Source organism: Engraulis encrasicolus, chromosome 15 (assembly GCF_034702125.1).
Source record: "Engraulis encrasicolus isolate BLACKSEA-1 chromosome 15, IST_EnEncr_1.0, whole genome shotgun sequence".
Lineage (NCBI taxonomy): Eukaryota > Metazoa > Chordata > Actinopteri > Clupeiformes > Engraulidae > Engraulis > Engraulis encrasicolus.
In genome coordinates, this window is record NC_085871.1 from 15,901,960 (window position 1) to 15,929,160 (window position 27,201).

At 43.1% G+C, this 27,201-nt stretch overlaps 2 protein-coding genes across 4 annotated transcripts in view; one reads left to right on the forward strand and one right to left on the reverse strand.

Annotated features, from left to right (window-relative positions):
* Window positions 1–1,933: 1,933 nt before the first annotated feature.
* On the reverse strand, window positions 1,934–22,692 carry samm50l (sorting and assembly machinery component 50 homolog, like). 2 transcript variants are annotated; one of them, XM_063217139.1, is made up of 15 exons: window positions 22,524–22,692; window positions 22,040–22,150; window positions 21,002–21,103; window positions 20,333–20,420; window positions 19,560–19,666; window positions 19,158–19,288; window positions 18,419–18,506; window positions 17,032–17,160; window positions 13,111–13,182; window positions 12,783–12,869; window positions 11,095–11,165; window positions 8,817–8,884; window positions 8,168–8,314; window positions 6,990–7,131; window positions 1,934–3,977 (listed from the first exon to the last, which is right to left on the reverse strand). In XM_063217139.1, exons 1-15 carry the CDS (start codon window positions 22,542–22,544, stop codon window positions 3,932–3,934), a joined length of 1,410 nt encoding a protein of 469 aa, XP_063073209.1. In that variant the 5' UTR covers window positions 22,545–22,692; the 3' UTR covers window positions 1,934–3,931. The 2 variants fall into 2 exon arrangements, with proteins under 2 accessions (XP_063073209.1, XP_063073210.1); XM_063217140.1 differs by having other exon boundaries at window positions 22,504–22,692.
* A 2,033-nt stretch (window positions 22,693–24,725) lies between these two features.
* Window positions 24,726–27,201, forward strand: part of scube1 (signal peptide, CUB domain, EGF-like 1) — a 203,843-nt gene continuing 201,367 nt past the window's right edge. For both annotated transcript variants that reach the window (XM_063217132.1, XM_063217133.1), the window contains exon 1: window positions 24,726–24,860. In XM_063217132.1, the coding sequence (XP_063073202.1) occupies window positions 24,773–24,860 (88 nt within the window). In that variant the 5' untranslated portion in view covers window positions 24,726–24,772. The remainder of the gene's footprint in view (window positions 24,861–27,201) is intronic.

Genomic DNA, 27,201 nt, shown 5'->3' on the forward strand with positions numbered 1-27,201 from the left:
TGTACAAGTAGAAGTCAGATTGGAGAACTGCTCCTAACTTGTATTTGCCATGAAGGATCAGTGGTGGCCCAATTTCCCCCAGAAGGCTCCTTTGATCTAAGCAGCACTGGCCATGACCCTTTTGCCCAGCCAGCAACACAACTTGAAGGGTCCAAGGGAAAATTTGGAATGGACTCCTTCAATGAACAATGAGCACCATTTGAAAGAGATCATGTGGGAAATATGTGCGGGAATGGACACTGCCTGCCATAAAAAAATAGAATCAGACATGTAACAGTTTGGGTGGTACAGGTAGGCCTATGTTACACTGAAGCCACACACATACAATTGGCTTATCAATTGGCATGCTAATTCTGAAGAATATCTACTGTACATGCATGAACTTGGGTTAGGGCTAAATTTGTCACGTTTCCCAAAGATTGGCTGTAAGCAAATGGGTTTTAAACGTAAAGGAGAATTTCGGCCAATTTTGAACATCGACTTGACTCACACTTCCCTTGACTTGTCAGCACCTGCAACATACGTAGCTTTTTTCCAGCTCTTTGAGAGCCTGGCCAACTAACAGGGGCATGGTTTTACATGCTGTTTGAAACACCAAAATACTCCATTATTCTGAAAGTTAGGCAGCAGATGCAGCAGGGGTCAAGCACTGGTGTCACTTTTACCTCTTGTGCACTTTACTTGAAAACCTGCTGCTACAGAGAGTAGTACTCCAAACACGATTTTGTTGCCTTTTTTTGGACCATGACAATGAATTCTTCAATTTTGAAGCTTTTGTTCTGTTTAGAGATGGTAGTTATTCCTATACCCGCTGGAATCTAAGGCAGCCAAACAACTATGGCGGCTCTCAGGACTGCATCCTCATCCGTGGTATGTCCAATTTTTAATTCATCCCAGTTGAGGGTTTGGTTGTGAGCTATTGCATTTTTTGAGCTTCAAACCGCTTTGAACTCATGACCAATTCAGTGGCACTCCTATTTAACACACGCCAGAATAAAATTCCCTTTTATAAGATGGCAGGTGTGCAGGATTGCTTGTGAATTGGATGTGTATGTGCACATGTACATGTACAACTTAAAACGTCATCATCTTCACAGATCATAGTTATTGTGACAATACCCCCTCCACCTCCCACCCATGTCTCACTTATGATGTCGGAGACTTCATAAGGGCTTAAAGCGCTCAGGAGACTTTGCCGGGTAATATTACTCAGGTGCTCATCTGTACCGGGTGAAGTGTAGGTCCAAAAAAGGAAGGAACTTTCTTTGTCTATGCCCTGATGAAGGCCAATATGGCCGCAACACGTAGGCCCATGTGCTTTTAAACTGAATTTGCCATGTTAAATTAAAGGCTTTTTTATATTTTTCTCAAATCTCAGAGTGCCTCTGCTTTTTCCTTCCTTTTTTCAATTATGATGTCTTTTGTTCTGATGTGGTTTTGAAGGTGAGAAGGATGGGCTTACAGATTTGTTGGTTCGGTGGGGACTGCAGTAGTTGCAGGGATGGCACACATTTTCTCTCATTGTTTGTGGCATGTTCCATCCTCTCCACAGGTGATGGTACCTGGAATGATGCAGAGTGCTTCCATCACCTTCCTTTTTGTCTGTGCTCAATATTAAGAGGCCCCACACGGAGATCTACAATTCACAATGAGGGAGATGGCAATCCATTGCATTGGTGCATTGCCAATGCGTATTCCCTTTCGTCTTCCATCCAGGGCTTGTGCAAAATAAAAACCTCTAACAAAATGTGGTTGTGGTTTTGTTTTTTTATTACTGTTGGCTGACAATGTTGTATCCAACTGGTGCGGTTATACCTGGGAAGAGCTACATATTCCCAACCAGGACTGTGTGTAATGTAGGCTGAGGGAAGCAAGCATACGGTACCACAGGGTGATGCGTGGAAAATTTAAATAAACATGGAGCATAGTCACATTGGGATAAAATTGTGATTTATTTCTGTGCAGATTCAACAGTTCAAATGTGAATTATTTAATATTTTTGAATAAGAGGACTAAAGGTTAGTAAGTGCACTGCTGGTAGATTTGTGGCTTTCCCGCCCAAGCCCACAGATGAGCACCAGATTTGTTTGGGCCCTCCATGTTAACCGTCAGCAGGACCCCATGTGGGTTTTATATTTCTCACAACGCAGTTGTATGATGTTCTGTCTACCCTGTTAATTGGCAGGACGCATAACCTCTTCACTGCCAACACCGTGCCGTTCAGGGGTGCATTTCTGGAAAGCGTAGTTCCTATGTTAGCTACTTTGTTGATTGCAATATAATTTCCCATGGACAACTACCGAAGTTGCTAACTGCTTTTTATTATTGGTCTGGATGGGCAACCTTGTTTACTGTTATTCCCAGAACTACGACACTTCAATGAAACAACCTTCATGCTTACAGTCTATTGGGATTAGGAACTGATTGATAAGTTATGCCAATCAAATGTTAAAACAAGGCTATATGGACAGGCTGGGGTTGGATTTTTTTTTTCGGTCTAGGCACAGTTTTTGCATTTTTTTCTCTCCTTTGTTTAGTTACTGACCAAGTGAAGAAAGGATGTAGGGATGTTTTGCTTATCACTACTCCCATCCCCCGCGGCAGAGGGAAGGTAGCGAATGGGTTAAGCATCGTAGCCAATGAAAACTCGACATGGCGTAAGTGCGTTGTGAAAAGACGCTATGTGGTCTCTGTCTATGTACTGTACCCATTTTGGCAAGAGGCACGAGAGTCAAAAGGCTTTTTTGTAACTGTCTGGCTGGCTTTAAAGCAATGCAACTTCAAATGGTGATGGGTTAATCTCATTCAGATGTCAATGTACCACCTTACCAAGTGTGTTAAGGAACAAAAACTCATCAGTCACAAAACTTCACCTTTATCTAGGTCCGGAATGTGTTTGTTTAAGCCAGTCACTAACCAGACAGACAATTTTGAAGAAGCCTAAAGACTCTTTTCAGTGAGGGTAGTTCTACGCCATCAAGTCCTTATACTTTCTTGTCTTTAATATGCCACTACTGCTTAAAAATGTGGATGTTATTTGTGGCAACCCTCTGTTAGATTAGGAGGCATTATTAAAAATGTATCTACGTTTTAGTGGTTCTTGAGGCCAATGCTTTTGTTCTGTATGCTTCTTTTTCCCAAATGTTTCCAAGTTTAGGGTAGGCACAAAATTAAGGACTTGATATTTAATGACAAAAAAAAATTAAATAAATGGTAGGCCTGTGATTTCCACCATTTTTGTATTCTGGCGCTTCATGATTTTCTTTTCTGGTAATGACAATGACCCCTTGACAATGCGGACATACAAACAAAACCTACAAAAACACAAAGGGATGGGGAAGTAAGAGTGCAAGAAGGAGCGTGGAAGAGGGTAAGCTTTACCCCCCTAATCTCATTTAAAAGGTGCTGTGTATGTTAACGCACAAATATCTTGAACAAACTAAACCTTTGTATTTCTAATTCATTCTGCATATTTCAAGGTTCAGCTTCCTAAGTCAAAATCCTCTTTGTTAAAAAATGTGTCTCCAAATGTCAACAAAACCTGTCAAGCCACAATCCCAAGACATTCATAAAAGCAAGCTCCGTCAGACTTACACTTGTACAAACAAGCTGCACACAGTACGCAATTCAGCTACATACATTACATATTTATCTTCATCTCTTAAAGCAATGATATGGACACAGAGCAGAATTCAAATATGGCAGAAATCTTACAGGCTCGTTTCAATCAATGTTAAATAGAAAAGTTGAATAGTGAGGGTGGGGAGGGGTGTGTGAAAATGTGTGCATGCTGTGTGTGTGTGTGTGTGTGTGTGTGTGTGTGTGTGTGTGTGTGTGTGTGTGTGTGTGTGTGTGTGTCTTCAACAAGGACGCTTATCCCTCTCACTCCCAGAATTCTTCGCAAAAGGACATGAGTCATCTCAGATGGACGTTACAGGAAACGGATTCCAGCACCAAACTGCACGCCATCACATATTCTAGAAATAAGATCAGACAGAAGACAAAATTATGCTTTTGGATTTGGCCTCACAAATACAGCTTGCTGAGTCAGAAAATAATAATGTAGAGGTGCAACCCCCGCCCCCTGAAAAAAATCCTCAAAAAAACCCTCAAATAAGTTATTTTAACCCATTTTAGTCTGGAGAGACATACAGCTCCAGGCCTTTTTATTAGAATACCATGAAAAAGTTTATTTATTTCCATAATTCCATCAATAATGTTAAACTGTCATGAATTTTAGATTCATGGCCCAGTTTTTTAACTATTCCAATCATAATTTTTTTTCTTTTTATATACGTTGGCCTTCCAGCTCAAAAAACCCATGAATTGGGGAATTCGCATTATTAGAATATTGTTATAACACATTTTTCTTCATCAAAATTCGGGTCACATTAAATCAGTTGAAATTTGGTACTTTCTACATAACATGCAATGGTCAATACTTGGTTAGGACATTCTCTGTCTTCATAATGGCCATGATGCGCTTAACATTGAAGTCAATGGCAAAAACAGTGCATGGGAGTTATGGAAGCCCAGATATCCTTGATGCTTTGCTGTCAGCTGTTCTTGTTTGTTGACCTGGTGCCCCACACTTCCCTCTTCAATATACCCGAAGATTTCCATGCCACGTTTTGGTGTTAACTCACCAGTTTAATTCTAACTCAACAGAAATTAAACCCCATTCATTTTCAATGGGGTTTCATTTCTGGTTATTTAGAATTAAACTGGTGAGTTAGGGCCAAAACGTGGCATGGAAATCTACAGGGCTCATGTGCGTTTCATAGCAGGGCTGGACTGGCCATCTGGCATAGTGGCCATTTCCCGGTGGGCCCAGCACCCACATGGGCCCCTATTTTCAGAAATGTAAAATATATATATATATCAACATGATCTCCAAAAATTCTGTGCTCCTGGACACGGATGTTAAGGGCACAAAATCCGTGTCCAGGAGCACGGATTTTGCCAAAATTCCGTGCTCCTGGACACGGAATTGTTTTCCGTGCTCCTGGACACGGAATTGTTTTCCGTGATGGACACAGAGAAGTGCTCTCTCTATAGGCTAATCCCACAGCTCTATGTTTCCACAGTCTTGTGTTTTCTCAGGATTTTTCTAATTTCAAATATTTTTTCTCAAAAAAAAAAACATTTCTTACTGACAGGTTAGGGTTAGGGATTGTTTTGATCTGGGCACAGCTAGTTTTCTTTCATTCATTATATGATTTCAATTGCCTAGCAACCAACTGGAAAATATATTTCTCAAAAATATGTCTTTAATGACAGGTTAAGGTTAGGGAATGTTTTGGTCAGGGCACAACTTAAATTGCTATAGCATTATTTTGTTAGAATTAGCATTTGGTATGTATTCTCTAATGATAGTTACACAGTGCTGTGGTAATAGCCTATAGAAAGCACTTCCGTGTCCTGGAGCACGGAAAACAATTCTGTGTCCAGGAGCACGGAATTTTGACAAAATCCGTGCTCCTGGACACGGATTTGGTGTCCTTAACATCCGTGTCCAGGAGCACGGAATTTTCGGAGATCAGGCTGATATATATATATATACAGTATATTATAATTTTTTTCAACATTTCTGTGAATTGGGACCCATGAGGGTGCGGGGCCCACCGGTGAGTCAGTTCTGCACCATTACTTCTGAGGGACCCCTTTAAGCCAAAAGTGCCCGGCTCTATTTATCCCCCAGTACAGCCCTGTTTCATAGCGAAATGGTAGAATATGAATAGAATATGGTCCGAATATCGAATATATTCGAATATTATTATTAATTAATTATTTTTTTCCCCCGCGGACGCAAAAAAAGAGCACTGTGCACGGAATAGGCTAAACACTTTAAACATTGGGGAAAAGGCTATTGCATGTCGTTCTACCCATTTATTTTGTGCTGGAGATCGAATAGATAGGAACAACACAAACTCGGAGTGGGAAAGTGGGAAAGTAGACACACGGCACTAGCCAGGCTGTGCCCTCCTAGTGGCGCAACACTTTGAACGTCGATGATAATCAGGCAAACACGGTGTGAAAGACTATCTTGGTCCGTAACTGGCGACAGTAGATGTTAGAAGTTAGAACCAATGTTGTTTGGTCGTAAGTAAATGTCACTCTTAATTTAGGGCGTATTCATTCAGACCAGGATTGATAGACTTTCGTTTTGACCAAACGCTGTGTTTCTATCACCTGGAGTTGGTAAGGGGACTCAGACAGTCTTTCACAATGGCACCTTCGCGGATGCGCGCTCCCTCTCTCTCACTTAGCCACACACGCGCGAACAGACACACACACACACACACACCCAACCTCTCCAACTAAAATTTGGGCTGTACCTTGATTCCATTGCTGCTTTGACAAACTCCTTGATGCTGCCTGCTTTGGTCTCGTGCATCTCGTGCCCAATTCAAGCAATTCGTGACTGCCTCTTGTCGCCTTAAGCCAGCATTTGTGGCGGACGGTGCAAAAAATGTGAACACCAGTCGCTTATCTGTCGCTACAAAAAAGCTATATTGCGACTTCATGGTGCTAACTCACACCTCGCCAGCTTCCATGCCACTTTATCACTTGGCTCACTTTTATTCCGTGCATAGTTTGGGGTGGGGGTGTAGAGCTCCACGTTGTAAGTCATTCACGAGAGACGACAACTTCTTACAATGCGGTTCAAACAGCAATAAGAACTCAAATGTCAAAACAATCTGCACGAAGCTACTTTCTATTAACAAAGCAACTCGCAGTCCTTGCTTCCTTATTGTGACATGTGACTGCAGCAGCTATACACAGGCCAGTAAGGGACGCACCATGGACACTTAACGGAGGAGAATCAATGCGCGCGCTGCCCTGCGCATTATTTTGTAAATTATTCGAATATTTATTTTTCCGTTCAAATACACATATTTTTCCCCATATTCGAATAATATTCGAACTTCGAATATTATTTTACCAGCCCTAACGCACACACGCACACGCTGCATGACGCGCCCCACCTGTCTCCACTCTGGACCCCCATGGGAATGCAGTAGTTGAGCTCCAGCCGTGCGATGTTGCCCAGGCGCAGCACGATGCCGGCCCCGTACGACCAGCGGATGCACTCGGCCAGCTTCTGCAAGTGGGCATGGGGACCTTCCCCTGAGGAACCAAGACGACAGGACAATATTACGGTAACACTTCACAACAACCTTCCGCACACATGGTTAACTAATGGTTAGCTAATGGTTCGTTGTGCATCTATAATACTGTTATAAGCATTGATATATCATTATTAAATCAATTGTATAACACTTAAACATTTGCTGATAAGTGATGACAATAATATATTAGGGCTGCATGATTATGGAAAAAATTATAATCACGATTATTTAGATCAAAATCATGATCACGATTATTAATCACGATTATGCAGCAGAGCTGAAGACCTTAACCTGAGTAACCAATGTGATGGGACAGGACAACATAAGCATAATTATGTACATGAATTATGTTATTATTTACTGAATCATATGATGCACTCTCTTAGCCTGGCAAGACAGACTAAATATTTAGTCTGGCTACTTTACATGGTCTCCAGACTCTACAATCACCAATGTAAGATCTATGTGAAAAAAGACATGCAACACTGGACAAAAAAAACACCCTTCAAATCACAGGAGAAAAAAATACTAGTGGAAAAGAGGTGTGAGCAGTGCGAGTAAGCAGTAAGTGATGTCAGCAGCTTTAGTTTTACAAGGCAAAGTTCTCCAGCCTACTACCGTAAGTATGTGGTACCAGCGCCACTCTGTGGCCAACTTGTGTTAGTGAACCTGCAGGCCTTCAACTGAGTGCAACACGATAGGACAAATGCTGACACACAGAAATTTTAACAACCACTTATTGCCCTCCTACACCAAACTTCGAAGGACCATTCGGTGTTACAAAAGCCAATTTAAACACTTCTTAAAGGGTTTACACAAATAAAAATGTAAAACGGCAAGTTGGCGACAGTCTATTCAAACCCAAAAATGTACACAAGCACACAATACAGAAATAAGAACAGGTGTCAATCCGGGGTTCAGAAAGCGTAAAAAAGGACCAGTTGCTCAGTGAAGACACCGGTGTTGGAAGAAAACTGTGGCAGAGTTTTTAAACAGGCTTCTGAAACCTATGGGAATAAGGGTATGGTTCTGACCGTAGTTGAGGTTGCAGAGGTTTCCGGCGTTGAGGAAGAAGTGTGTTCTGAAGAGATCTCCGAAGCCGCCGCGGCCCGGACGGAACGGCAGAGGGGTGTAGAGATGCAGCCCCCCGGCCCAGTACGCTTCCCCTCCCAAGTAATCACCTGCGGGGGGAGGGACAGCACAGAACGACATGGCATGACAGAATTGGCTATTTGCTGTGCCTTTGCTTTCGTGAAGCCAACCATCCTTAGACCCCTAGTGACCAGTCTGTGTACATGTCCCAGGCTTCCAAAGATAAGTTACATTAATAGCTAAGGCCAGTTATTTTCTGTTCCAGAGGGCGATATTTTACCAGTTACCTTAAGAAAGCCCCTAGACATGAGTCAAAACAGCATCCAGATTCCAGGATATACACTTGACTATTATTATCATCAATAATTGTAATATCTGGCCTGGTGGCATTCGAATCAGAGAATGAAGACATTTCTGCTGGACCACTGTTTGCAAACACATTTTCTGTAACAACACAGTTTTTATGTATAGAGACTACTGGGGAAAACAAAGATGGTAAACTGTCAGATATACACACTGCCATCAATCTCACACACACGCGCGCGCACACACTCACACTTAAAATGGTTTCAAGAAATAAACCATTCTTACCTTCACTCTGAGGTCCAATGCTGTACATGCCAAAGCCTCTGACACTGGTTGGCCCCCCAAGATAAAACCTGAAAAGAACACAACACAAAATATGTATGGTTGTCACACAGATGGGAATGGAATTGGCAGGCATTCCTCAAGGTGCAGCATTGTAAATGAATAAATAAGTGGATACTAGATGAATGCATAAGTACATTAAGATAGCAACAGCTCTGGTGATGCCGCCTAGAATGGAGCTGATGGAGCTGATTTGAAATGACTGGCAGGTGGAGGGGGAGGCTTAATCACGTAATGCACCGCATCATTTAGAAAGGGATGTTTGTTAAGATGTGGAGGACTGTCCAGGATACGATGGTTCGAGACGACCAGCCCTTTCAAAACAAGCCCATCTTCCACAGGGGGCAGTTGCACAGCCAGTGCGTATCAAATGCACAGTCCATTTGGCAGTGTTATGCTAATTCGACACTAGACAATTACTGTCGACACTTTGACAATTAGACACTGTACTGTAGGTAGGGAAAACCACAAGTGTGTTCAATTCCAACTCTTGCATGTTTAATTAACACTGCGAAATGTACTGCATGGGAGTTACTTCCGTCGTCAGGATAAGTTGCTGAATTACAACATGGCCACATGCCATACGAACACAAAATGTTCTTTTTTATCATCTCATTCATTTTAGTAATCATCATCATCATCATCATCATCCAAAACTCATCGCAGATTACATGCTTGATCCATAGAAATGTCACCATTGTTTGTTCGCTGTTATGTGGACAGGCTAACAGTCAGGCTAATTGCACACATCGTGATGGCCAGATGCTAGTATAGTGAAAGGCACATGCAATGAGTGCACAGCACACAAAGCCAAAGTGTTTGTGAACTGAACAAATAAGGCTAACCCCCCACAAGTCATCACAGTGGGCAAATTAACTTCAGGAATGGCAGTTGGTGTGGCAATAAAGCATAGACGTTCAGTTTCCAGCCGCTTTCTGAACTCTGCAGAATAAATAATAAAACAGTGGATTTTGAACCCGAACCTAACATTTCCGTAGCGGTAATGTGTATGTCATCATACAATCAAACCTAACAAACCAGCGTAATGATTCTTGGGACTTCTTTGGAATCACAGGAAAGCCCTCTATTTCACCACCCAGCCGGCTGCTTATTCATAGATGTGATTTCTCCAATAATATAATCGTCGCCATATAAACTTGTGAAACAGCACAACATGACAGCACCACCCAGTGCGGTACACACACTTTGCCCAGGGCAGCACTCAGGAGGGGGTGGCACTAGAACGCAGAACTTTGACTCCGACGAAAATCGCAAAAATCGCCAATTAGACTGTCTTTATCAGCAGCAGTTACAAGCATTTTCTTCCTGCCAATTTTGAGATTTGTGTTGCTGGGAGTGGAGGGTAGGATCAACACTGCACAGCCCTGGCTGCTACTATTTGCACTTGAATCTCTACCTCATTTTATACCTCAAGCTTTGTGACAGATGGGAACACCTAATACACCCAACTCAAGGGTGCAAGTGAGGCCCATGGTGTTTGTTTTTTTAAACTTGGGGTCTGCTTTTTATGACTGTGTGGATTTCACAAATGTGACATATAGCTAAAGCGTTTCTGGCATATGAAGATTGCCATGCTGCATGGAAGGTATTCTACTCACTGCTTTAAAGGTAGAATATGTCATTTTAGTCATTGATTTTCAAGACGTTTTCGACCCATTACGATAAATGTGTTTTTTTCATGAATATTTACTAATATTATGAATATGAACTACTATTTACTGGTCTGACCAAAGTACAAGTTTTTCAGCCACAGACATCCATGACTGGTAATTCAAAATGGCAGACATGGAGAGGATCCACCACTTAACTGTAAGAATACTTTACTGAATACTTAGAATTTGATGGTGGTGGTAAAAATACATGAAAAACATATTTGCGAATGGGTAGCATGAATTCTCAAAGTAAAGTAAAAACAATACATACTCTGTAATTATGCAAAAAAAGGAAAAATGTGCATTCAAAGTTGCCAAACTGCACAGATCAAACATGCTACTTGTGATACTTGTATATACTTTCTTAAAAGGAGGAAGCAAGAGATTTTGGGACAAGACAAATGACGAGTTATTAAGAAAATTTCCAGTCCAAAAAACAAAAACAAATTTTCACTTAATATGTAGTTACTACTACCATACCTTTTGTGGGCTTGCATTATTGCCATTATGTTTTGCATCAAGAAAACCCACCGTGTGGCCAGACTCACCTGTCGGCGATGCAGGAAGGCTTTCCACCAATTGGCATGAGCATCCCTCCCCACAGAGAGGCAGAGAGGACCTGAAAGGAGACAGTGATGGACCTCAGGCATTACCGCATGTCTTCATCAAGACAGAAACCTGACATCAGACATCAGTGGTTCCCATACAGGGACCGTTTGCATTAAACCTAGACTATACATTTTCATATTATACGTATAACCACTATGTACACTAAAAGGCAACTTTATTAGGCACACCTTTCAAACTGTTCTTTGAGGCACATTTCTGGTCAACCAATCTTGTGGTGGCAACTCCACGCATTTAGGCATGTAGACATGGCCGAGACGATCTGATGCAGTTCAAACCGAGCATCAGAATGGTGAAGAAAAGTTTGAAAATGGCATGGCTGTTGGTGCCAGATGTGCTCGGTTTAATTTCAGAAAAAAACTGACCTACTGGGATACCCAAAACCATCTCTAGGGTTTACAGAGATTGGTCTGGAGAAGAATATACAGTGAGCAGCCATTCTGTGGGCAAAAATGCCAGAGGTCAGAGGAGAATGGCCAGACAGGTTCGAGCTGATACAAAGGCAACATTAAGCCAAATAACCACTTGTTACAACTGAGGTATGCATACGAGAATCTCTCACTGTTTCTCAAAGTCAAGGATCCTGGCCTTGCTAGGACGTGAACAAGTCTGGTGATTGGATACTCCGCGGAGTTCACCAAAGAGTATCCAATCACTGGGCATTTCACGTTCTAGCAAGGCCAGGATCCTTGACTTTGAGATACGGCTTCTGAACGTACAGCGCATCAAAGCTTGAGGCGGATGGGCTACAGCAGCACAAGACCACATCGGGTGCCACTCTTGTCACCTAAGAACAGGAAAATGAGCCAACAATTTGCACAGGCTCACCATAAACGGACACTAAAAGGTCGGAAAAATATTGCCTGGTCTGTTGAGTCTTGATTTCTGCTGCAACACTCAGATGGTCAGAATTTGGCGTCAACAACATGAAAATATGGATCCACCCTGTCTTGCATCAACGGTTCAGTCTGGTGGTATAACAGCGTGGGGATACTTTCTTTCCATAATTTGGGCCCCTTAGAACCAATTAATCTTTGTTGGAATGCCACAGCCTACCCGAGTATTGTTGCAGGCTGTTAAGGCAGTTCTGAAGGCAAAAGGGGTGCAACCCAGCACTAGAAAAGTGTGCAGCTCCTGGTGCTAGGGTCAATGTTGCGCTACGCAGCATCGGCCATCAATGTGTTAATAGCCTACATGAGCAGTGTGCTGGATTTTTCTTGTACTATTAAAGTAAAATGCTCACCCTGTAACAGCAACCTTCTCTGCGTTTTTTTTATTCTTAGAAAGAAGAAACATCAAACACCATCAACTCTGCCCAGTGTCAGTCAATAGGCCTCAACATGGCCAAATTACACCTGAGGGATGCCAAAGGACATCTTGTCAAAACTATCAAAAACACCTTGATGAGACCTGCCGGGAATCACTGGCTCTGGTAAATGGGGTACAAAGATGAAGGCATTGTACCAAACCACTGAATGTCTGGATGGACGTCTGGATGGATGGATGGATGGATGGACGGATGGATGGATGGATGGATGGATGGATGGATGGATGGATGGATGGATGGATGGATGGATGGATGGATGGATGGACGGATGGACACACTTACCGATCCAAACAGGAAGGGTCTGTTGAATTGCAGCTCAACGTCCTCCTTGAGGAAGCTGGCATCCCCACCTGTGTAACCAGCCAGCTCCTGCAAACAGAGGGGAAAGAGGAAACGCACAGGAACACAGACATTTCAGGCCCCTGGCGCCTTAACAATTCAACTGTGTTAAAAAAAAGCCCTGGCAAAGCTTCATAAACACATCGCTCGATGAAGACGTTGAGCAGATGGTTTTTTTTGTATGCATGTTTCTTGCCATAGCCAAAACACAGATTTCAAAAGCAGGGCAATCGTGTGCGTGTGCGTGTGCGTGTGCGTGTTAGTTACAGACCTGGTTGATCCGCAGTAAGGCACCTCTCCTGGGGAGGATGGCAGAATTCCTGGTGTCTATGGACATAGTGTGCTGCAACAACAGAGGGAGAGCCGTTGATGCGTGTTCAAAATACATTTATACAATATTGGTCAAACGTTTTTCATTTTTCCAGACATTCATATGAATTTAAGCCATGCAAGTCCAATGAATAGCTTGGAATTGCACAAAAGCCTGTACAACCAGTGGTTAAAAAAATGTTTTGATTGTTTCCCATTGAGCTGGGCAGAAGAGTGAAATCAAACCAAACTGCGTCACGTATGTATTTGTTGCATATGAATACAGGCTTTAATCTATATTTATGTAGTTACTTTGGCATATACAGAAATGCATGGAACCATTCAAAAGCTATCTTAATGTCATTTCAAATTCGAAAGCTGTGTTTATGTCATTTCAAATGTTAGACATTTGCGCATTTCCACATCAGTGAGTACTGTAGCTGCATGAATTTCTACTTATCAGAATGCAACCAGATGGGACCTGTCTCTATGAATTCATGATCGATAGTCTATGCTAGATTTCAGTGAACAAGTGAGTGTCATTTTTGTCGGAAAGCTTATACCGGTACCTAACTTCCAGCAATGTGCGGGTTCGACAGGAGCACACATCCGATTTTTCAGGCATGAATCTCATGGGGATGATGACTCTGAACAGCATCTTTCTCAGGGACTATCCCATTGACGCCTAAAAGGCACCAGCAAAAAAGGGTGCTTAATGCCTGAGCCCTTTTTTAAGAAAAGCTGCCCTCAGTCTATAAAAACCTAAATATCTCAGCTTCTGAAGCAAAATATTCACCAAGTTCCATTTAAATGCTAGGACCCTTTTATTTCATTAGAATGTGTTCATTCATCTCAAAAAACAGAGATTTGTAATAAAATTGTCTCAAATCTCATGAGCCTGAATGTTAAGTAATGCAGCTCCAGGCGCCAGGGCCAATGTTGCGCAACGCAACATCAGGCATCAATGGGTTAAATCAGTGTGGAACTGCAACTAACTCTGCCAAAGGTGGCTGTCTACACTGTGATTAGTCAAAGGTTTAGAATGGATTTTGGTCTATTCTTAACATAGGTTTAGATAGGACAGTCTGCTATGTTAGTATGTCATGTGTGGCCTATAATTTCGTTGTACTATCACTTTGTCCACATCAAATAGTTAACTTGTTGTATGCATTCACTTGAAAGTACAATACCACAATAAACTGATTTGACACTAAAACTAAACAGAATACCGGTAAGAAAAGTGTGGCGGCGGTAAAGTAAGTGCTCTGGAACAATTGGCCAAGTGTGACTAGTGTGTGACTATTGACTAGAGTCTGTCTGTCTGTCTGTCTGTCTGTCTGTCTGTCTGTCTGTCTGTCTGTCTGTCTGTCTGTCTGTCTGTCTGTCTGTCTGTCTGTCTGTCTGTAGGATAACTCAAAAAATGGATTTGGATGAAACTTGGTGGAGTTGTTGGAAATGACCTTAGGAATAAGTGATTCAATTCTGGTGGTGATCCGGATCACAAAACGGAACCAGGACGTTTTTTAAGATTCTTCATCATTGCTAGCCTTGCAATCTAGACACCCCTATTGAGTGCAAATTGAATTGCGTACTTTTTTTAAAGATTCTTCACCATTGCTAGTCTAGAAATGTAGACGCCCCTTGGGACCGCAAATTGAATTGCGAACAGGGCGAATTTTGACATTCCAGTTTCTAACTACACAAAAAGAAGGCAGAAAGACTTAAAATAAAAACAGGGTGTAACATAGTCAAATGTTCTATCAAACAGCTTCCTTGGCGGAGGTCTGCACTCTCAGAGTGTATCTAGAATATTATATACAGTATATGCATCTTTCAGCTAGGTCAGATATCATATCTTGGCTTTCATTGAAATTTTTCAAATCATGTTTTAAAACTTGTCTTGTAAAGCCACCTGATCGTGAACTACACAGGAATGCTCGCCACTTAACATTTAAAAGTTTGCTGACCCACAACACCCTGAGGCTCCAGTGCAGGGTTGCCATATGTGACCGATGATCTCCAGCCCAGCAAATGCTCAATAACTGCCTGGAGCCACTAAGTCCCTCCAAATTCAAACTCATTTCTGTTGATATGACCATACATCTACAGAAAACCCTGCTCAATACGTTTTTTTTTCCAACCCACAGATGATCCTCCTGAAGAGCACAATTTGGCAGGAAACCACCCAATCTGGCAACACTGCTTCAGTACACAACCTATGGATTCTATATATAAATGTCCAGCCTCCTGTGTAGTGACAGAAGCCGTCTTCACTATAAATAGCCCATCGGAGTGGCAGTGGTCAATGGTTTCCATCCAGACCCGCTCAGAGTCACCTTGGTATGCTGACAATGAAGTTGCAACTTTAAACGACAGAGAGAGGGAGAGGCAACAGTAATTCCACTGACCAAGCACAGTTATATGCAAGGACAATTCTTATTTTAAATGGAAGTGGTGGCAGTATTTGGTTTTAGGCACGAGTCATGTAAACTCTTTTGTTTCATTCCAAATGTGGCCATGTTAAGGGAATATTCCAGTTGCAGAACGCTGTTTCACACAGGACACAGAATATTCCCAGAACTTGTTTCAACAGAGAGAATATTCTGAGAATATTCCGTTTGAAACAGGAATGCTACCTGTATGTACCTGCACTCACACTCTCATCAGTCTAAAGAAGTGGTTCTTTATCCTTTTGTCTGGATATTTCACGCGACCCCACGTTGAGGTGACCCCACATGCGGTCCTGACCCCAATGTTGAAAAATGCCGGTCTAAAGCAATACTAGTCATCCTTAATCATCCTTCATCCTTGAGGCCTATGGTCCTTAACCACCCTGCCCCAACCCCACCTCTACCCCCTCCTCTCCTCTCTCTCTATTCCCCTGCTCAGTCTCCTTTTGTAAAGCGACCTTGGGTTACTTGAAAGGCGCTATATAAAACCAAGTTATTATTATTATTAATCAGCCAAAAAATGTAAGTGGTTGATAAGCAGCACCTTTCACCATTTTACAAAAATTATACAGTGCACAACTGCAGGTCTCAACAAGGCCACGCCTATGATCAAGCATGTTGCTATCCATTCATTCATGATACAGCATTTTGAAAGAGACCAAGACCCTTTTCCCCCCCTTTGCGTTTTTGTTTGATTTTGATATTTTTGTTGTCATGGGGAAGGCAATTTTTTAGGGATGCTGTGTGACTATTAACGTACGGCATTTTTAGATGCGTCCTAGCATCTCTATAATAAGGTATGTCCGTCCGTCGGTCCGTCTAAAACGCATTCTTTAAATCGGCCAAAACACGATCTTCGCCGCCATTTTTCGCGCTACTCTTTTCATATTTGTGCTTTTCTTCTACTACCGGATCGTGATCCAACTGTGGACGCATCTTTGTCCGCCTGTCGGGCTTCTTTTTATTATCAGTAGACACTGGTTTCTGTTTGTAATGTCGAAAATTTAACGAAAGGAAAAATGTTTATCACAAAAAAGGAATTGTCCAGTATCCTCTGAAATGAGGCCAAATGCAAATGGCATATCAGCCATTTTATGGCTGATCTTTCAGTAGCAGCCAGCACTTTCCACAGATTCGCTCATTTTGCTAAGCATGAGTGTGTGGTTGCGTGTGTGTTCTCATTTTTGTTCCCTGACAAGAGGATGCCACTCAGAGAGAGAGGACTATTAGGACTTCAGGCAAAGTGTAAATGCACAAATCTATGCTCAATTTGTAATCAACCTACATATTTTAACACCTTGTCAAGTTACATCGGCAACAGCGTGTGTGTGTGGGTGTGTGTGTGTGTGTGTGTGTGTGTGTGTGTGTGTGTGTGTGTGGGTGTGTGTGTGTGTGTGTGTGTGTATGTGTGTGTATTCATTTTCAGAGCATACCGAGAGGGAGGACTTGAGCGAGTGGCCACTCTCCTCCCGCACGGCAAAGGAGGCACTGCGGGCCAGGCAGCCCAGCTCACGCCACACCCCCTCCCACTTCAGCGTGTGATTGGACATCCACAGGGGAAACTACACACAGGAACACAAAACACATTACATTACATGACAATTAGCTGACAGTTTTATCCAAAGGGACTTACAGATATTACAGGGTATTGTTTACAGTCCCTAGAGCAGTGTGGGGACAGGTGCCTTGCTCATGTGTACATCAGCCATGGAGCGAGGAAGGGATTGGTAAGGCCGGGTGGTGACTTAACCTGAAACCCTGTGATCTGCAGTCCAACTCCCTAACCCAGTGATTCTCAAACTGAAGGTATTCTAAGTGGGCCTTGAAATCATTTTCTAAAAATCAAAAATATTTTTGATATACTATATGTGTGTGTTGCAGTTGATTTATTTCAGTTCTGTTGTTTATTGTGTCAGATGTGGGCCCCTTAATTTTTTGACAATTTCAAGTGGGCCCCAAGTAGGAAAAGGTTGGGAACCCCTGCCCTAACCATCCAACCATGGCTGCCCAAAACACAAACAGATACAAGGGGTGTAAATCACAGCCTCAATGACAATGCGATCCAATATCGATATCTTATTATTCAATGCAATGCGATGCAATTAGATTATTTTCGATACTTAAGAATGGCCCAAGATATGATGCGATTTGACTCAATTGTCAGATTATATCGATACATTTATTATTATTATTATTATTATTATTATTATTATTATTATTATTATTATTATTATTATTATTATTATTATTATTATATACGATTATTATTCATACCCTAACAGATACAGGACATTTGTGAACAGACAAAACTCTGTCTGAAGGTTTAAAAAATACACAATGGTTTCCTTATTATATTCATCTAGCAGAGAGCTTGTCTCCCTTTTTTTTTTAAGCGAAGAGCATTCTATGGTAGAAACAATTCAGTTCACCATTTCTTCTCAGGTTCCTCCAGAAGTTCTCTGTGGTATTTTAAGCATGCACCATTGAACAATATTGTAGCAAAACACCTGAATATTACCAACTGCGCGTACAGGTACACAATGAGACACAGTAGAGTGGATAGTATCTCAAATAGGAAAGCAAACATTTTAGCAGCTTCTTTCCTGCTTCAGTTAGACAGATGGCAGAACAAAAGAGGGGGTATAAAATGAGCATATTTCAAAAAAATAGGGGAGAGTTAACTGACTTGTGGCAGGAGATGGATTAACAAAGTACAGTGAACTCCTGAGGTCATTCAGGTTGCCTATACCTAAGGTTAACCCTAAATAAATCACGTTTAAGTAGACTTTTGGCAGTAGATGTAGAGTTGTCATAGCCTACGTTTAGCTCTGTTGAGACGCCTCGGTCTGTCTCCTTGAGGGAACTCCACGGGAACTGGCCTGTCACCTTGTAGAGGTTTAGGGTGAAGCTGGGGAGACAGACAGACAGGCAGACAGATAAACAAAAAGTGAGCCACACGTGTGTCACACAACAGTTACCCTGAAACCTGTATTACCATCTCAAACGTAACATTTAATGTAATACACAATTCCCTTAATGTCAGCTGTGTGTATGCATGCCTTACAGTGTTCATTATGTGCATTGTGTGTGTCATGTGTAACCTACTGAGCTTAATTCCCCGACTGGGGGTCAATAAAATAATTCACTCGGTCGCTCTCCGAGTACTTGGTGCTCAGCAGGGGTGGGGAACATATTTCATTTGAGGGGCCACTTCAAATTCCTCCAAGGGGCGTAAAAGTCCTCCGAGGGCCATATTATGAACACCAACCAGGATTTCCCCCTGCACTTTAGGCCTATATTGAAGACAGCCACCTTTAAAACAAACCCCACCTTATCTAGGTCCCCAGAATATAACTTAATTGTATTGCAAATGTAATTTCTAAGATTCCTTTACAAAATATGACACACTTCATGTGAAGCTGCATAACATTAAAATTGTATCGGGGGGCGGGTAAAACGGCCTCAAGGGACCTAGGGACCTAGGTCCCCCCCCTTGATGGAGAAAAAGCTCTTGTGTGTAACTAATAAAAATCTTCAGACACATGGTAAGCGATCTCACTTGCGTTCAAAGTGTCCTGGCTGGGGCTTGAAAAACGACAGGCCGTATGAGGTCTCCTTGGTGCCATACGAGAACTGGAAGGTGACCTTCTCGCCACGGCCCAGGGCGTTGGGTAGCTTCACGCCCAGCACCTGGGAAGAAGACGAGTTTGTCAGGTACTCCTGGAAACATCTAGGATGGCAAATCCACTATGTGGCCATACAATGTACAAACATGGGGCAGTCTGTGTGTGAACAAGTTGTTGCTTGTGTGTGTGTGTGCGCATCTGTTTGTATCAATGTGTGTGTGTGTGTGTGTGTGTGTGTGTGTGTGTGTGTGTGTGTGTGTGTGTGTGTGTGTGTGTGTGTGTGTGTGTGTGTGTGTGTGTGTGTGTGTGTGTGTGTGTGTGTGTGTGTATCATACCATGCTTCCTTCGTTGTTGCCAACCATGGTGTTGTAACTGCCAGTCAACCTTTTCATTTCTGTCACCTCAAATGTGACATCTAGACCATTAGGAAGGGCGTCATTGCCTTATGTGAGCAAAAAAAAAAAGCAACTGTAAGGCTGACGGCTGTTGAAACTTACCATGTTCTTTCTAACTTGTCATGCAAAAGCAATAGCCAAAAGATGGAGGAAGGTATGATTTAGTTTTACAAGGCGTCCCCAAAAAACTTAAACTCATCTAAGCTACGTTCACACAATATCACTACTAGTTACTCGTTCAGCAAGTGAAGTCAACCGAATGTCTACTGTATGTGTTTTAGCAAGGCGAGGAGACTTAAACCAGCGGGAACGTTTAGCAAACGAGCCAGTGGCGAGTAGGAGAGTGAGTAAGAAGCAAGTAACGTGTGTGAATGTAGCTATACACATCATCATAAGACCAATGCACTTTAAATAATGAGAAAGTATTACAATTCAATAACAGAATTTATAGAAATAATTTTGCCGCTTTGTCAGTTCCTGTTCTCAAACTGATGTCTAAAGGCAACACTGCAAGACATGCATGAACTAACTGAAATAAACATATGATGAAAAAACAAGAAAGTGTTTTTTTTTTAATCTAATGCACTTGGAACTGCACATTACATTGTATTGGGTAGAGGGGCATTTTAGATTACTTTGTCCCGAGCCCAACCAAAGCGGTCAGCAGCCCTGCATGCACGCACGCACGCACGCACGCACGCAGTTTCTCGTACCTTCAGAGACATCGATGAGCACCTCCACCTCTTTGAAGATGCCCAATCTCAGTAGCCTCATCCTCGCATCATGAGACTTCTTCATGACCTTCAGAGACAAAACACGAAGAATATCATCATATACAAAACTAAAAGACCATAGAGTCAGTGGAACACTGACATCAAACATCCTCCTGTTAGAGTAAGATACATCAAGTAAGATATATCTTGGATCCCTGTGACGTCAGGTGAAAACCCCTTTAGGAAACCTTCGGTTTGGAGACCTTTGGAGACTTTAGGTTGAGAATAAACCTGAGTGCTGTAGATGGCAGTAGCGCACATCTTATGCAAGCAGTCACCAAACGCCAAAGACAAAGAAGATGATGGAGGGGACGATGCCCCCTTAGGAGAATGAACTTGAACACACTCCTTTGCATTGGGTGGGTGTGGTTTGAGGTACCTTACTCTAATAGAAGATTCTTTGCTGACATTACATACGATACATCAAACTGGAGTGGAGAAAGCATTTCAGGCATTATACATTAAAAAAACGATTCTCTAACCTACATAGAAAATGTCACTTATAGTCCAATTTATTTTTTGCTAACAACAACAAGCAATTAAAATGACAAACACCAAAACACAAAACTGAAGTTATTTTCGACCTGCAAGTTATTTCAGGCTGCTTACGTCTATGAGGTTTTTGGCATTGAAGACATCAGAGATCTCGTAGCCCAAGTAGTCCTCCTTGGTTCTGCCCAAGCCCTCAATGTTGACATGTTGAACTACAACCTGGATGGCAGATATTTCAATTATACAGGTGTTGTGCAATGACACTGAAACGCCTGTCATTTGTTTCATGGATATATTGGACCACCTTGGTTTGTCGTCATTAATTGCACATCTCACCAGTAAGAGCAGATTGTGAAGGTTCAATTAACGGGGTAAGAGCACAGTTTTGCTCTTACCACAACATTATGGGTGACATATCAAAGTCCATAAAGGAGAATATTTTGGTGTATGCGTCTTTGACCGAGACAGCAAGTCTTTGTTTGATGTATAAGGAGCCACGATATCCAAGGTAGGCCTAATGCCTGCATACCACCAAGAGGAATAAACCACAACCAACAGGATTAACTCTGGACACAAGTGGAAGCTCTGCTCCCTACTACTACTTGTTTAATGTGCAATTAATGAAGACGGGCCACCAGAATGGTCCAATTTATACACGATACTTCCCACCCACACTAAAATGACAGGTGTTCCACTTTTATTGTCCAAACCCCTGTAGAAATCATGTAAGGCATTATGGTAACTGTAGGTATGTTGTTGTAAACAGCAAGCTAAACAGGCTACGTACATTGTACATCTATCTACGAAAAGTACCTCTCGTGCTTACAGACATTTAAACCTGAACTGTTGAATGGGTGGTGATGAATGACTTACAGTCACAGGGACATCAGTACTTAACGAACTCTTTTGGGAACCTAATGGATTACTTCTGTATTGCACTATGATTGGTGCATTACAATTGTGTAATATCATAGGCCTGCATTGCCACAATTTTGTAACCCTACACTGCACCAATACACTATAATATAATCCTAAACTCGTAGTGCACATCATGGCTTTGTTGGATTAGAATTGATCCCAAGGTAGGCTACAGTAAGGTAGGCCTACATAGAATTATCGGGCACAAAGTCTTGGAAACTGACAGGTGTCACTCACGTCTCTGTTCTCCAGTACTTCTTGTTTAGTTGACTGCTCTGGTTCCATGCCTTCCATGTCGTCGTGGTTGACGCCTAAATCACGGCCATGCATCGGCAAGGGGTCCAAACTCTGAATGATAAGGAAAACGGCATGTCAACACGGCTGTGCAGACTAATCAGTTTGACAGAAAATCTGAGTATTCATCCGTTGACAGCTCTATTCAGTCGCTTTGGGTGCGTTTTCGTGAAACATACAAATTGACTGTGTCGTGCCACGGTACAACACAAGTCACAAGGACTACATTCAGTACATATTTACTTACAAATGACGACAAAACAACGAACATAAATATCACCTATGCACGACAACTGAAGCTAGCATGAATGGTGAACACGAAACGTGTGGCCGAGCGAGCTAGCCAGCAGTGTGGAACACACAAAAGATATGAAGAGAGGTCATTCTCGCTTGTAGGATTACATTACTTTGGAGAGAGACGTTTTACCCTGGCATGCACAGTCCCCATTGTGAATTCTTGTCAGCAGGTAATATATTCTTAAAATTGTTGATGGAGCGACGATTTGATCGGAGAAAAGACAGGAATATTCTGTTATTTAGCGGTGGACCCAGCCCCCTTCAAGGAAGACGCCATGACACTTAGAACGCAGCGTCGGTCGGAAATGGTGATTGGGCGACTGTCCTTCTAAAAGGGAGGAGCCAAGACTTGTCAGTGCTGAAGTGCGCGCCTCGTGCACGAGCTTCCATACATGCAGAATGGAAATAAAATGTTGCCCACTAGGCCCACTGGGCAAGAGGTGGGGTGATGTGGGTGACAAAAAAAAGCTAAATATGTCTCAGCCAGAGCAAATTTGACATCAGATACTTCCAAAATGTAGACTTAACTGTATGGTGGAGTCTTATACACAAAATATGTGGCTTGCAATAATGAAAAAGGGCAGCTGATTCAGTTTCATATTTGACCAAGGCCAGCACCTCCTTCACACGTGTTACATGTTGATACCTTGGGCCTTTTCTCATATTGATAATTATGTTACATCCCTCTTTGGGTGTAGACTGCTAGGTCAACTGTGTTCCAGGGCGGCTAACCTGCAGTTGGACACTATTTTGTAGACTGTGATAAATTGCCTGCCCCGACCCCCCCCAACTCAATTCATGTGGTCTTTATTGGGATGGCAAAAAACATGTACATTTTGTATTGCCACAGAAGTGGCTGAAGAGGAAGGCCTACATTCATATCAATTAATCATACACATTTTATTTAGCCTAAATGTAAATCACCAAGAAGGCACTCCAAAATAGCATGGGCAATGTTAAAGGTCCTGAACACAGGGCAGGATTGGTGATATACAGGGCATTTTCCCAGTGGGCAGACAGTCCTCATGGGCCTGTGCCATTGTTTTTTGTATTTTCGTTTGTTTGTTTTGGGCTTTTTTCCCTTAGAGACTGGCCCACGATTTAGATGGGTGGCCCATTGTCCATCTTTAATATAGACAACAGGCTGAGCCAATCAGAATGTAGGCCTAGTAGAAAAAGGCCGGGCCAGGGGTGTCTTATAAGAGGCTGACGAAAATGCCCGGGATATTGTTTGGTTCTAGTCCAACCTGGACTTCAATTAATATAATTATAATATACACTATAGGCCTATATTGCGCGACACACAAACACCTGCACGCACGCACGCACATATATACCTGCTCTCTCTCTCACACACACACACACACATACACACACACACTGTCTCTGCCTCTCCTCCGTCTCTCTCTCTCTCTAAGTTCACCCCCATCACACACACACACACACACACACACACACACACACACACACACACACACACACACACACACACACACACACACACACACACACACACACACACAGACACACACACAGACACACAATGTTGGCGATGGGTAGCATGTGTTCTTCCATAAACGACAGGGTGCGCTATTGCCTCATCGGCTTTATTACCGCCACTTTGCACCACCAACAGTGACATTCTTTTCATAAAATCCACGTAGACAGATAATACGCTTCCCAACATCCTTCCTCCTAACAGAGGCTCAAGATAGAGACATGACACCAAATGCCGTACTTTTTTATTTTTTATTTAACGCACTCAGTTTGGAAAGGTGTCTCCAACCATGCGCTCCTTAATTGGCCAATTACGAAGGAGTCTATGGTAACAATGAACGCGAGAAGCAGGCATTATTATTATTATTTTTTAAGATGAATAGCAGTTATCTAATGTCGTCATGGTTATATTTCTGTTCATTCTTACCTAACCATGAGTCCTCAAGGACTTTTAAAGAGCGAATCGTGCGCGGCTCGCTTCACCATAGGGCCCGCTGTAGACTAACCTCTAGATGGATGCACAAGTGGAGCAATAATGATATTATTTGCCCGTATCCATGGAGGCAAGTGAAGAGGAGAGTTATTGATTAAATTTCCCCGGGAAGAGGAAGACACAGTGGTCGCACCCAATTTAATCAATTGGATCAGAGCCCCCTCCCTCTCTCTCTCTCTCTCTCTCTCTCTCTCTCTCTCTCTCTCTCTCTCTCTCTCTCTCTCTCTCTCGTACACCTCCAATCTCCTCCTCAAATGTGTGCAAACCAATCAGGACCCGGCGTGGCGCGCGGAGGTCTCGCTGCCCGCACTCTCCCTGCCAGTACCAAAACGGTCCTCTTATCAAAGAAACACACAACCTAAAAACTGCATTCAATCACCGCTTTTAACATGGGGAGTGCTTGTTTTTCCTGGGACGTCTGTTTGTTTTTCGTCCTCATAAATACTTGCGGCGCAATGGCAAACGTGCCTCTCTCAGGTAAGGACTGGAATTCTTTCTTTCAATTTTCCTTCAGCACTGCCTATCTCCTCACTCATTTTTAGGACACATCTCACTCTGTCCCTGATTTTTCTCTCTTGTAAAGTCGCCTTGGACCGTTTTTGCGCTGCACGAGTTTGAGAGAGACACACGTTTTTTCCCCTGCAGTCATTGTTATTCTTGAAATTAAGGTACTGGGCTAGCTATTTGGATCTGAATTAACTTTTTGGGATTACCCACGCTACTCACACACGTAAATGATAGAAGTCTTGGATGCGACAGCTTCGCTTGTCAGTGACTGCAGTCTCGTTGGATAGGCTACATTAGCCGACAACAGTGCGTAAAACTGTAATTTGGCCTATATCGGATATTAAAATGCCAGAGACAGTCTATGCTCCCGAAGTTTCACTTCAGTCCCACTGTGGCTCCCCCCGAAGTCTTGCTAATGAGCACTGCGCTGAGGGGGATCAGAAGCTCCTGAATGGCCCGTCATGGTGCGCATCTGGAATCACCCTGCCCGCGGTGCCGTACAGTGCCTGCAGTGCCGCTCGATCCGTGTAAAAGGTGCCGCTTAATGAGGCACTTTGTGACGTGACGAGGCAGATTTTTCTTCCCCCGGTATGCTTGAGCGAACCTATCCGTGCCTGTGATCCGATGCCGCTCATCTTCCCCCCCTTCCTCTGCTTCTGGTTCACCGCTCTTGTCCCTGTGGGGGAGTCCATATGGACGCCAGGGAGGGAAGGACTCGCGAGCTCCGTCCGTCCGTCACGGTCCCCGAAGGTGTCGATCAAAGCCCGTTATCGACCACCGTCCAGCAGCCGGCACGACACGCTTTCGTGATTCCCAATAATGCACGCTTGAGAGGACAAGTCGATATCAAGATATGTAGGCCTACCCCATGGGGTTGATCGAGTGGAGTGGGCTTTGTTTAAGGCTTGAATGATGGATTGGGGAGGTTGAATTCATACATAACCAATTCATTAGTGCTCTTCTAGTTGTGCGAGTTGTCCCAGTGTTTCCTTAAGTCAAGTGTTATTTTATTACCTTACCTAAAAGTCACTCACTCCCTCTCATTTGAAACCTGGTTCCATATCGTCAGGTCAGGGTGAGCTGGCTGCACAGATGAAAGACTTTCTGTTCTCTCCCTCTCTCTCTCTCTCTCTCTCTCTCTCTCTCTCTCTCTCTCTCTCTCTCTCTCTCTCTCTCTCTCTCTCTCTCTCTCTCTCTCTCTCCTCTTTTGACTGCCCCTCTTCTCAACCCCTCACCACCACCACCTTGTCTGGGAGACAGCAGCACTCAGCCACTCTATAAAAATATTTATTGTAATTTAATTTGTATTGTTTATTTATTGGAGTTTTTGTATCCCCAGGCAAGGGGCCGGTGACTGGGGGAAAGATGGTGGGTAAAGGGGTGTTGGCGGTGATGGGGGCTTAACCCCTTCACTAGAGCAAGTGGTTGGAAATAAACTGGGGCTTACAGGGCCCATGGCTTGTCTGAGACAGGCTATTTTTACTCCGATGCGATGCAGGGGCGAGATTGGGAGCAGTGGGCTAAACTGTGGCCCTGTCTCTCAAAAGGCTAATGACAGGAAGATCACCAAAACACACACACACACAAACACACACACACACACACACACACACACACACACACACACACACACACACACACACACACAGACAGACAGACAGACAGACAGACAGACAGACAGACAGACAGACAGACAAACACACACACACACACACACACACACACACACACACACACACACACACACACACACACACACACACACACACACACACACACACACACACAAATGTGGGTTTAGGTCAACACTAATGATAGGAAGATCAGATCATGCAGGCAGGGGCACGCATTCGTACCAATCTGCATCTATTCAGGGCCAGGCGATGAGATGAAATGTCATGCGCTGAGAAGAACCAGCTCGGCTGGCCCCTGGCTTTAGGCCCAGATGTGCCCTGGCCCCACAAACAATACGCTTGTCAATTAGAATCCTCCCGGGCAGAGGTGGGAGTGTGTGTGTGGGTTGTGTGTGTGTGGGTTGTGTGTGTGTGTGTGTGTGTGTGTGTGGGTTATGTGTGTGTGTGTGTGTGTGTGTGTGTGTGTGTGTGTGTGTGTGTGTGTGTGTGTGTGTGTGGGTTATGTGTGTGTGTGTGTCTATGTGTGTGCGTGCGTGCATGCATGTGAGCGAGAGAGATATGTGTTTGCATGTGTGTTAGTTTGTGTGTGTTTGTGCATGCATGTGATCGAGAGAGAAATCTGGTTGCGTGTGCGTGTGCGTGTGCGTGTGCGTGTGTGTGTGCGTGCATTAGATTGT

What these genes read in the sequence shown, in the direction of transcription:
- samm50l (XM_063217139.1), bottom strand. Translation starts at nt 22,544, where the DNA reads ATGGGGACTGTGCATGCCAGG. An exon ending in AAGTACTGGAGAACAGAGAC is followed by an intron (nt 21,104 to 22,039) that starts GTGAGTGACACC and finishes TCTGCCATCCAG; the next exon opens with GTTGTAGTTCAACATGTCAA. An exon ending in CATTGGACCTCAGAGTGAAG is followed by an intron (nt 8,315 to 8,816) that starts GTAAGAATGGTT and finishes CTCCCCCCGCAG; the next exon opens with GTGATTACTTGGGAGGGGAA.